This window comes from Corylus avellana, chromosome ca6 (genome assembly GCF_901000735.1).
Source record: "Corylus avellana chromosome ca6, CavTom2PMs-1.0".
NCBI lineage: Eukaryota > Viridiplantae > Streptophyta > Magnoliopsida > Fagales > Betulaceae > Corylus > Corylus avellana.
Genome location: NC_081546.1, coordinates 5,050,998 through 5,063,468, shown reverse-complemented (window position 1 = coordinate 5,063,468; position 12,471 = coordinate 5,050,998). Strand labels below are relative to the sequence as shown.

Sequence of the window (12,471 nt, the reverse complement as noted above, 5' to 3'; positions counted from 1 at the left end):
GGCATAATCATTGCTGTAAGCCATGATACCCCCACCAGACAAATTGGAATCGAAAATCGACAGAATCCCAATGTTCTGTATTCCCAAACTCGGGGAAGTCATATTGACATCATACGAGGAATTCAAACCCTGAGTGAAATACACAACACTATCGTTCCAACTAAGCGTGAGATTCCCAGAACTAATAAGACGAAAGGAGTACAACCCAGATCGCAGAACCTTACCGGTGGTGAAGTTCTGGGACGGCACGACCGTATCGGTGGGGTTGTCGAAGGAGGACCAGACGACGGTGTCGTTTCGGAGGAGGGAGAGTTTGCCGGTGTCCTCGAGTGAGGCGGAGGAGACGCCTTTTCCGGCGGTGCCTGAGTCCCAGACGGTATTTCCGTCGCCGTTGACGAGGCGGAGGGCGCCGGAGGGGAGGAACTGGAGGGAGGCCGCGGAGTCCACTGGGGTGGAGCCCGCTGTCCAGATGGGGACGCCGCCGGAGTAGGAGATGGCGGCGATGAAGGAGTTGGGGAGGCCAGTGGAGATGAAGCCTAAGGAGAAGGTGGAGCTTGGGGAGGACCACGTCGCCTGGTTCTCGTTGGAGGCGTCGAGGGTTGAGCCTGGTGCGATTGTGCCTGCTGCTTCTGATGCTTTTGCTGCCACTAACAGAAAAACAACAAGGAAGAGTGATCTGGGTTGGATTTGGAGGATCATTTCTTCCCTTTTCTGGGTATAATCCGTGGATTGATGGTTGTGAAGAGATTGAGAGAACGCAGACAAGAGGGCTTAAAACGGTGGGGAAGGAGAAAGGAGAGCGAAGACTTTGACTTGAAAATGTGCAGCTTGAGACTTTGTGGCGGCGGCTGCCAGGTGGGGGCGCGCCAGTCCCTCACGATTCAATTGCCCCTCATTTGGGGATAGTTTAGTCATTATATGGCCATAGAGTCAAACATTTTGAATTCTAAGTTTTGACAAAGTCCCACCATTTGGCATTTGATATTCTTAGGCCCGTAGGCCAATATCCCGGCCCAGACCAGCCCAAGGAGAGACCAATGGTCCAGTACATAATGAGTTTAAAGGACTATTTGAGATTGCGTTTGAGTGGCTTAAAGAGTGGCTTAAAAGTACTTTTAACACTCAAAAAGTCAGTTTGAAAAAAAAAATACTAATTTGGTAAAAAAAAAAAAACACTTTTAAGGGTCCAAAAAATCTAAAAATGACCAAAACACGCTTTTAGCAAAAACCTAAAAGTGAAGTTTCTACCTAAAAGCGCTTTTTGGCAAAATTTTTATTTTTAAGCCTTTTTACCAAAAATACGTTTTAGTTATTTTTAGACTTTTTGAACTCTTAAAAGCGCTTTTAATTTTTTTACCAAACAAATATTTCTTTTTTCAAACGTATTTTTTGATTGTTAAAAACACTTATAAGCCTCCTCAAACACAACCCCAAACAAGCCCTGAATAGGAGTGCCCCATGAGATCATGCCACGTTATGTCATTTTAATCATTTCTCATATCCTCGATAGAATATTAGACAATGCTACACTAAAGCACACGTGTCACGCCTTACTTTTCTACATTCCTGCAATAGTAGCATGTGACGTTTAATTGACACAATTGCCTTGTTACAACTACGTTGTGATAGAAGGTGAAACTTGGCGTGAAATGTGATTTGTTAAAGTTAGTAATTAAATATAACGACCAATCAAAACGCTAGCCAATGACAAGGATACACATGGTGTTGTGATATGTGTTACAAACATTAATTTTCTAGCCAATAATTTACTATTATTTATTATATTTTTTACCTTTGGGTCTTAAACCAGATTTATGATGAAATGAAATTAATTTTAATTCTTTTATGGTTTGACCATTGGTTAGAGGAAAAACGGCTTTGGCCTTTATTATCAAATGCTTTATGGTTTTTTTTTTTATGTTATGACCGTTTGGTCATAAAATACTTTAATGCATTGGTTTTGTCTTAATGCTCCTAACCGTTGGTGACTTTGCTTTATTAAAAAAAAACTCACCAACACTTTTATATATATATATTGGGCTACCAAGAAAATTACAAAAAAAAAAAAGAGCACTTGAGATAGATATATATATATTACTTCTATGTTTTCAATTATAGAATAGTTGTTCTACAAGAAAAGATTTGGGTTGTTCTATTACTCTTTGTTATTAGAAGTGCGTCCTTAACGAAGATAGACGCTATAGTCTAATCCTGGGAGGTTGCGTGTCAAAGGATCCGATCGCACCGAGTTATACACTCCGGGAGGCACGAATCAACCTTTAAGGACAACGCTCTTGCGTGATTCTATAGCATTGTGAGATCTTTCAATACTCTACTTTCATCTCTTGTGTTTTATTTATTTTATTGTTAATTTTCATATTGTAATTATTTTATATCAATGAGAATTTGTGCACTATCCAAAATTATTTCCTACAATCTTAAAGGTTGATTCGATGGTTGCACAAATATTATGATTAATTTGCGGTATGCAATTCGCATACAAGAAAGATGAAATTCTTGAATGGAAAGATTTTTCTTTGAAAATTCTGATAATTGATTCATTTATCAAAAGAATGGCTTAATTTCATGCGTAGGTATTGAAAGTGAAAATATTTTGATTGAAAGAGTTTTTATTTGACCCAAAATTTGTGTTATTTAATTTGTTCGTAAAATAATATTTTATTGTTGGGTTATGAATCTTGTAACAAAAAGTGTTAAGCCTTTTATGATTTTAGAACTTAGCATTTTATGTTGTGTTGTGCTATGCTTATTGGAGAACATCCATGTAGATTACTAATAATAACAATGAGTAGCACTTTATGTTATGTTGTGCTAAATGTGTGCAAAGAATACAACTTTGCTAAAGATTTTTGCAGGTAAGCACATTGTAAGAGGAAAAGATTTGGTGTGCGTATTGAGTCGATCGGTTCTCACAACACCTAGTTGGTGTGTGGTAGCGACAATCTATTTTGGAAGATCTTGGAGTAAAGCTATTGGCTCCGCTGTGAGTTTTAAACCTGATTCATAGGTCTTATTTTTTTTTTACAATTTCATTTATTAAAAGAAAAATCAAGTGATGAAGGTACTACTTGATTGAATTAAAATTTACATTACATGAATATTGTAATTTGATAAGTGATGATCCTTTATTGATTATTCTATTTCAAAGAAAAAAAATAGTATCTAGCATTTATGTTAGCTATGACATGCTAGATTAGCATGGATACTTTAAAAGTATTTGCTAATTTTTCATCTATATCATTTAGCTTTCCAGTTTTCATGACATGTTGATTATGAATAAAATATATGTAATTATTGATGAGGCTCAATTAATATTTGAGAAATTTATTGTATCATAAGATTGATACCAATGACATATTTATGACAATGAGTCAATAATTAATAGTTGATTATTATTTGGTTGAGCCTAATACTTTGCATATTTATTGGACTTTAGGTGGAAAAATTGTTTTTTAAAAATCTTGATAAAACTTGAAATATGCAACCCCTATATATATATATAATATATAAGGATCATGTTGAAAAATCACAAGTGGTGATTAGTATTTTTAAGACATCTTTAGAATTGTCAATTGACAGAAAAGAAAGAAGAGTAAATGATATATCATATTTAGAGAAAGATGAGCTCATAGAAGTCGTTTCATAAAGCATTTGTGAGCTATTTATGAAAAATTTATTTTCTTGTGAATATTTGGTTTATTCCATTAATATTTAGCATGATAGATTTATACATGTAAATCTTGGCTACATCATTGGGATGAAAAGAAATTAGAACATTGGAATAAATGATGAATGCTATGATTGTCAATTTTGGGCTATTCACCAAAGTGTGGGGGGAAGCCATTATTTTTTTGTCACATTCATAAGCATTGTTTGGAATACCTCGAAGTGTGGGGGTATTTGGCAAATGTTATATTACCCGAGCCTAAAAGAAGGAAACTTGGTTTTAAAACTTATGATTGCAGTTTATTGGTTTTGCATGTAATAGTTCATGCTATAGATTCCTTATTATCAAGAGTGATGTTTTAGATTATAATAGTATTATTGAATCTAAAAATGTTATTTTCCTTGAGCATGTGTTTCCTTTGAAAAATGAGGAAAAATTATTTCATGAATTTTCTGTTGCTTCTAATAAATTGTTGATGGTGTGTAAGAATTGAAAAGAAGCAAGTAAGCTAGAACGGAAGGAATCTCGGTAATGATTTTATTGCTTATATTATTGATAATGGTCTAATATGTTATGGTGAAGCAATTAAATCTATTTGATGCATTTTTTGGTTAGAAGCTATAAATAATGATTTGGAATAAATTATGTCTAACCATTATTGGGAACTTGTTGAGTTACCTCGTAAGACCAAACCAAATGGTTATAAATAGATGTTTAAGAAGAAGCTTAAACCGGATGATACAATAGATAAGTAGATGGTAGACTTGGTAGCTAAAAGCTACAAGTAAATGCAGAATGTTGATTATTTGATACTTATTTTCCGGTTACTAAAATTGCATCTATTGGAATGTTATTTGCCATTGTTTATATTTATAAACTTGTTGTACATCAAATGGATGTCGAAGTTATTTTTCTAAATGATAAAGAAATTTATATGGAGCAGCCCGAGGGACTAGTAATCCCTGGTCAAGAACATGAAGTGTGCAAAATAGTCAAGTCCCTATATGAATTAAAAGCAAGCTCCTAAACAATGGCATAATAAACTTGACAAGGTGATGTTTTCTAATGTATATTTGATTAATAGTAAATACATAGCAAGTTTTACAATAATGAATGTGTCATTATTTGTTTATATTCATGACTTGCTTATTTTGTGAACTAACATTGATGTTGTGCATGAAGTTAAAAGATTTCTTGCATCTAATTTTGATAGGTAAGACATAGGTAAAGCGAATGTCATGTTGGACATTAAGGCTATTAGAGATAATTATTACATTATTTTATCTCAGATATATTATGCTCGAAAGATGCTTAAAAGATATGAGCACTTTGATTATCCGCCTATATTTACACCATATGATTCAAAAATATATTTGGTTAGGAATCACGGTGATTGTGTTTTGCAAGAAAAATATGCACAAATCATTAATAGCTTGATGTTTTGACAAACTGTATATGCCTTGATATATATTACATATATTGTTAGTAGATTGAGTAGATATACTCATAATCATGGTATTGAGCATTGAGATTATATCTCTAAATTGTTGAGATACTTTAAAGGCACAATTAATTTTGGTTTGTCATGTTGTGATTATCCTGTTATTTTGAAAGGATATTGTGATGCTAACTGGATTTTTGATTCAGATAAGCAAAGCCTACTAGTGGCTATGTGTTTACTCTGGCTAAAGGAGTTATCTCTTGGAAGTCCTTAAAAAAAAATTGCATAGCAAAGTTTACTATGGAGTCAGAGTTAATTGCCTTGGAGAAGGCAGGAACTGAAGATGAATGGCTAAGAACCTATTGGTTAATTTATTTGTCTTTATAAGCTAACACAGTTCCACCTATGTGTTTATTGTGATTTTCAGGCTGCCAAAGCTCGAGCAAATAATTTATAATAAGAAAGTGCACAATATTGTGAGGCAGCTTATTGAGACCGGTATATGTCCATGGACTTTGTGAGGTCATAAAAGAATTCTGCAAATTCTTTGACCATGCCATTAGCAAGAAGGCTAGTGAGAGAAGCATCGAGGGGGATAGGACTGATACCCAAATCATGACACTGTGATTGATACCCAACCTCTGTGATTGGAGATCCCATGAATGAGGTTTAATGGGAAACGAAGTCACAAGTGAAATGAGATATGGTACTGTCAATTTATATTTATTAACTATCTTGTTGAAAAGATTAGTTATGAGTCCATCCCTATGGTGTAAGACAGTACAAGATGCAGAGTGATTAAGGATGAGCTTAAAGCTCTTAATGGATCCATAGTCCCTACCTGTTGGGATGGGGTGTTCCCTGCACACACTCTTGATGGATACCACCTATATGAGTGTGGAGGTGCTATCTCCTATGAGACTTGGGTAGGTCTCTAGAGCGCTCATGAAAGCCATTTTATGGTGTAATAACAAAAGATGCAGAGTGAGTAAGGATGAGTTTAAAACTCTTAATGGGTCCATAGTCCCTACTTGTTGGGATCGGATGTTCTCTGCACACATTCTTGATGGACGCCACCTATGTGAGTGTGGAGGTGGTGCCGCTTCCTATGAGACTTTGGCAAGTCTCTAGAGCACTCATGAAGCCCAGAGGCGCATGGCCTGTATAAGGCGCCAACCCGCTATAGAACAACACAATTTTCTTTATTTGATTTGATTTGACTTTTGGTTTATTTGATTTAATTTAATTTTTTGTTTTTGGATAAAGTTATGTGGATGATAAGTTTGTTTAACTTGTGGATTTGGTTAAAAGAGTTTAACTCTACCACGATTCATTAAGTTCCTACTTATTTATCCTAGGTGTGGTTAAAACCTTCGGGTACCACATCGATGCATGCTTTAAATCTCCTCTTATTCTAATATTTGTAACATGTGGGGGATTGTTGTGATATGTGTTACAAACATTAATTTTCTAGCCAATAATTTACTATTATTTATTATATTTTTTACCTTTGGGTCTTAAACCAGATTTATGATGAAATGAAATTAATTTTAATTCTTTTATGGTTTGACCATTGGTTAGAGGAAAAACGGCTTTGGCCTTTATTATCAAATGCTTTATGGTTTTTTTTTTTATGTTATGACCGTTTGGTCATAAAATACTTTAATGCATTGGTTTTGTCTTAATGCTCCTAACCGTTGGTGACTTTGCTTTATTAAAAAAAAACTCACCAACACTTTTATATATATATATTGGGCTACCAAGAAAATTACAAAAAAAAAAAAGAGCACTTGAGATAGATATATATATATTACTTCTATGTTTTCAATTATAGAATAGTTGTTCTACAAGAAAAGATTTGGGTTGTTCTATTACTCTTTGTTATTAGAAGTGCGTCCTTAACGAAGATAGACGCTATAGTCTAATCCTGGGAGGTTGCGTGTCAAAGGATCCGATCGCACCGAGTTATACACTCCGGGAGGCACGAATCAACCTTTAAGGACAACGCTCTTGCGTGATTCTATAGCATTGTGAGATCTTTCCATACTCTACTTTCATCTCTTGTGTTTTATTTATTTTATTGTTAATTTTCATATTGTAATTATTTTATATCAATGAGAATTTGTGCACCATCCAAAATTATTTCCTACACATGGCAAATCCCACATAATGAAGAGAATTCGTGAAAGCATCTCTAGCAAGAGTTTTTATTTTACTATTCAAAATACAACTTTTTTTTTCATTTTAGCTACTAGTTTTTCACTACACACTTCAACAAGAACATCTATTTTAACTATCTACTCTAATTAAATATTATTTTTTTAGTATTATTTTATTAATTTTTTTTTTTATCATTTCTTTGTCTTCTCCATAAAAAGAGATAAAAAGAGAAGGAGAGAGAAAATATTAAAAAAAAAGAAAAAGAAAATATAATAAAATATTACTTACAAGTTGCTAAAGTAACTTGTAAATATAAAAGTTTACTGTAACAGTAGTAGGAAAACCTTTTATTTTATAATATCTGTTAGAGCAAGAAAAGTTAACAAAATAGCTAAATTTATCTAAAAAGTTAGTTTAAAAACTGCTAGATGCTCTCAACACAAGGAAACCAGCCCAAAAGAAAAAAAGGTACACACTCTCACGACTCTCTTGACTTGAACTTCTGTTACACTCATCTCATTTTCACAAAAAAGAAAAAAAAAAAAAATTATTTCTATATGACTACACAAGTAATTAACTGAGAAAGAATCTCCCGCTTTGATTAGGAAAAAAAAAAAAAAAAAACAGAGAACGAAAAACCAATTGATTGTGATAAAGAAAGAAAGTTGATTTGATGCTCTTCAATTTAGTATGGTTGCAGTAGGTAGCAGAGTATTGAGGGCCTTTGGGGGAGGCGGCCTATGAATCTCTGTGATGCCTTCTAGCATGTGCACCACTTTTCCCATTCTTGGCCTCTCTGATGGCTGCTCCTGGATGCACCAAAAGCTTACTTTAATGGCTCTCATTACTTGCTCCACATCCACCTCTTGCCCACCCAGCCTTCTGTCAACAATTCCCACCACATTACCCTTCTCAAACTCTTCATACGCCCAAGCCCACAATACTTTCCAATTCGTTTCTGCAGATACTTCCATATTCCTTCTCCCACTCACTGTCTCCAACAAAACCATACCATAACTGTAAACATCGGCTTTTGAAGTTATTGCAGCATTTTCCTGCACCCATTCTGGTGCCAAATAATCTATATGGTCCTTTAAAGTAGCAACCTTTGCAAGACCAAAATCTGATACTTTTGCAGAATAGTTCTTATCCAGGAGAATGTTTTCAGGTTTTATGTCGCAATGGATTATGCTTTCAGGGCACTCATCGTGAAGGTAAGTGATGCCCCTCGCAGTGCCAAGGGCAATGTTAAACCGAGTCTCCCAATTCAGCAATTTCCCCGGCTTATCATCTGTTTGGAAAAGAAAATTGTCAAGGGACTTGTTTTGCATGAACTCATATACCAAAAGCCTGTGGCTCCTTTCACAGCAAAAACCAATCAATCTCACCAAATTCAAATGGTGGGTGCAACTTAGAGTTGAAACAACCATTCTAAACTGCCTCTCTCCCTCCTCAATCCCCTCGACTCGCTTCACCGCAACAACTGTTCTGTCAGCAAGAACCCCTCTGTACACAGCTCCAAATCCTCCGCTTCCAAGCTTCTCCTTGAACTCCTTGGTTAAGCGCCGGAGCTCCCTATATGAGAACTCGACCGGAGCACCAGAAGCATATTCAATAAGAGCATATTTGGCTGACAAAGACAATCCTCCGATTTTGCGGCTGCTTCTACAACACCACCACCATAAACTACCCTCCAAGGCAATCAAACCCAAGATGGTCCCGATAACCACCATAGCTAATGCCCAAGCATGCATCCTCCAACCGTCGCTCCGCATAGAAGGCGATGCGTTTGGGACCGCCGGTGAGCAGACCTTGACATATGAAGTGCTGGGGAGTGCCGGATTAGTATACCCGGAGATAAAACCCGGCATCTTGTAGTAGCACATGCCACCCCCATCTGACAATATAGTCGAAGCATCACAAGTAGGATTGACTAGGCAACTCATCCTACAAGAGGATATACCCACCATAAAGATCTCGGAGCCCTCGACGGCAAATAGACTCTGAGGAGGAAACGTTAAGAACAGAGTATGTTCCATTGTCAACATGGTCAAATTCCCCGCACAATCCTCAGTCGCCACCTTCCTCTTACACCCTTTTCTGCTATCTTTTGGATCAAGCAGCTCGAAATTCTGAGAGGGGCACCTACAAATGGGATTCTTACCGCTATAACTACAGATTCCCATGTTCCCACAGAACCCAAAAACTCTGCATTGATCCTCAACAGCTACCCATCTCACAGTTTGAATCCCACTCCCTTTATCAGAGCCATAAATCCTCAAATTCCCATCACTATCTAACCTCAAGAACCTGAAGATCTCACCTGATTGATTATAATCATTACTATAAGCCATTATAGCCCCCCTAGTCAACGTGGGATCTGAAACCGACAAAATACCAGTGGGCTGTAATCCTAAAGTAGGCGAAGTTCTGTTATTCGAAGAATTAAAAGTACCTCGACTCCAATATGCAGTACTGTCATTCCACTTGAGATTAACAGTACCATTACTAAGAAGACGAAACGAGTACAACCCATTTCGCAAAACGTGACGAGTTGAAAATTTCTGCCCCGGCACGACGGTGTCGGTTGGGTGTTCGAAAGAAGCCCAGACCTGGATGGTCCCATTTCTCGTGAGGACAAGGTTGCCGTAGTCGTCGAGGGAGGCGGAGGAGACACCGAGGTTGGCGGTGGCAGAGTCCCAGACGGTATGGCCAGAGCCGCTGACGAGCCGGAGGTTGCCTTCTGTGGGATGGAGTTGGAGGTAGGCAGCAGAGTCGACGGGAATGGTGCCTGCGGACCAGATGGGGATACCTCCAGAGTAAACAATGGCGGCTAGGAAGGTCGGTGGAGAGGTAGGGGGGTTGATGGGGATGAAGCCGAGTGAAAATGTGCCGTTTGGGGAGGACCAGGCTTGGTTTGTGTTGGAGGCGTTAAGGGTTGAGCCTGGTGATATTATGTTCACCATTGCTAAGGAAATTGTGGGGAGGAGGAGGATCGAGAGTAGGAGGATTTGGATTTTGGTTGTCATCTTTCTTTTCCTCCTCTGTTTTTTGGGTTATTTCTGTTTCTGGGTTTGTCAGAAACAGAGATGGTGGGTTTAACAGGACAGAAATCCAATCATCCGGGGAAGGGAATGAGGAAAAGATCAGAGCTTTGAGTTTTGGCGATATCAAAATTCAATGGCCTCTGTTTTCCCGAGCCAATGTCCTCCGAATACATATACCGAATAATATTGACCGTGAAGGGGCTGGTACTAACAAAGCTCAGAACTTTGATCTTGTCCTCCTTAGAAGACTTCAGAGTAGAAGATCACAAATATTTCCGTTCAAGTCTTCGTTAAAAGCGACAGACGAAGAAGAAGATAGTTTATGATTTCATCAAAAAAGAAAAAAGAAAAAGATAGTTTATGAAGGAATATTCAGATTTTTTGGAAGTTGGTAAAACAAGTTATTGGGCACAAGAAAACCCATTTACGTTCAAGTCTTTCACCGCGTATGAAAATGTATTCCAAATTTTTGAACAAATATGTAGAATAATTTTTATATATACATATTTATATATACGTTAAATGATAAACTTCAACTCAAACAAGTCGTAAGGTTGATAGTTGGTGTCTTGTAGGACTTGTTCCTTGAACATAATTACAGTTAATCACTAGATGTGGTGAATTTATTTATTAATCATACTTTTAGATTACGATTTTCTTTACTAAAAAAACTAGATATAAACAATTTAAACCATAAGTTTTCGCTCTACCTACCCAATTAATTGCATATAAATTATGTTGACAAGTGACATGATGATCTTCATTTCTGATACGATTAAGAATTTTTTATCCTTTGATATGACTCATATAATGAAAAATATGGCAGCAATTATTGCAACAAATATAACTAAGCTTTACTAACAAAGATAAATCGATTGGATTAAGATCCACTGCAATAACTTTATTATGACAAAAAAAAAAAAAAAAGTGACTTGTAATGCAAGGAGTGATTGTTTGACCACCCATTTGGCCATAATGGCAATCAACCACCTTCGTAAATTAGTTTAGAAAGTGGTCAAATCATTCATTTTGGTCACATGAGTGATTCGACGGCTTCCAAATACCAAGAAAAAAATGTTGAGGGGTAGATAAAAAAGGGTTTACTTTTTTAAGTTGTTTCACACGCATAATATACAGCCAACAAAAGGAAAAGAAACACATCTTGGCTAAACTACACTAAATTCATTAGCCTGCATCCTAGTAAATTAACCTCACAATTCTAAGTACCCATCAAACATAGAATTTAGATTAAGACAACTCAAAAAACATATGAGTTGACGAGATTTTTAATGTTAGTGGGATAAACTTCAGTTTTGAGATTAGATTCATAGGCCTTGCTTGCTATCTGGGCATTCACAGCCTCCGTTGGATGCAGCCCATCAAAGAACACATGGCTGCTCCTCTCTGCACACGCTTGCCCACCTCTTTTGCACAATATTCCATTTCCACCTTCATTCATTGATGCCACTTCACAACAAGATCTACTCGCGTCCTTGAAACCTGTAGACCATGCATCCATGGATTCAAATACTCATTCTCAAATCTCTCTCTCTCTCTCTCTCTCTCTCTATATATATATATATATAGAAGAAGTGATATTTACCTTTGGAAATGGGATTTCTGATGATATCCCTGATAATCTTATATGAGTTGACATAAACAGAAGTAGAACCAGGCATCTCTGACTTGAGAACATCCACCAGTGACTTCAAGTGAGTATTGAAGAGATGAGCTGCCCGGTTCAGACCCTGTACGCAGCCATTGCGACTAATTTGCTGGTTCAACATAACCGTTGGACTGCACCCAAGTGGGTTTACCGACATTAACACAAACCTTCGAGCCCCAAAATTGAACAGCTTCTGCATCAAATCAACAATCTCAGACGAACATATATAACTAAGTAATTAATAGAGGCATGCATTTACTATTGTTGTTGATGTTTGGTGGGTCTTGATAGAGACCATTAATATAAAGTTTCCCAAGCTAAATAAAAGCTATGTTTGGCAAGAGCCAGGCCCGGCACCGTAGCTGGAACGGCACTGTTCTAGCTACAGTACCAACTGACACGTGACAGCAGATATTGATTTTTTTATTTTAATTTTTTTTTATTAAATCAAAATATTAAAAAAAAAAGA

At 36.7% G+C, this 12,471-nt stretch overlaps 2 protein-coding genes across 3 annotated transcripts in view; both read right to left on the bottom strand.

The window, feature by feature from the left end:
• Positions 1–7,877: 7,877 nt before the first annotated feature.
• LOC132184766 (G-type lectin S-receptor-like serine/threonine-protein kinase At1g34300) lies at positions 7,878–11,334 on the bottom strand. Its single transcript, XM_059598507.1, has one exon. It carries the CDS (start codon positions 10,316–10,318, stop codon positions 7,970–7,972), a length of 2,349 nt encoding a protein of 782 aa, XP_059454490.1. The 5' UTR covers positions 10,319–11,334; the 3' UTR covers positions 7,878–7,969.
• A 91-nt stretch (positions 11,335–11,425) lies between these two features.
• LOC132184767 (GDSL esterase/lipase At1g29670-like) overlaps positions 11,426–12,471 on the bottom strand; it is a 2,526-nt gene continuing 1,480 nt past the window's right edge. Inside the window, exons 3-4 of one of the 2 annotated variants that reach the window (XM_059598508.1) lie at positions 11,940–12,195; positions 11,426–11,836 (exon numbers count right to left, since the gene is read on the bottom strand). In XM_059598508.1, coding sequence (XP_059454491.1) covers positions 11,595–11,836; positions 11,940–12,195 — 498 coding nt within the window. In that variant the 3' untranslated portion in view covers positions 11,426–11,594. The remainder of the gene's footprint in view (positions 11,837–11,939; positions 12,196–12,471) is intronic. The other variant, XM_059598509.1, reaches the window with a different exon arrangement.

Excerpts from the sequence above, each read along its gene's own strand:
- LOC132184766 (XM_059598507.1), bottom strand. The coding sequence starts at position 10,318 with ATGACAACCAAAATCCAAATCCTCCTACTCTCGATCCTCCTCCTCCCC.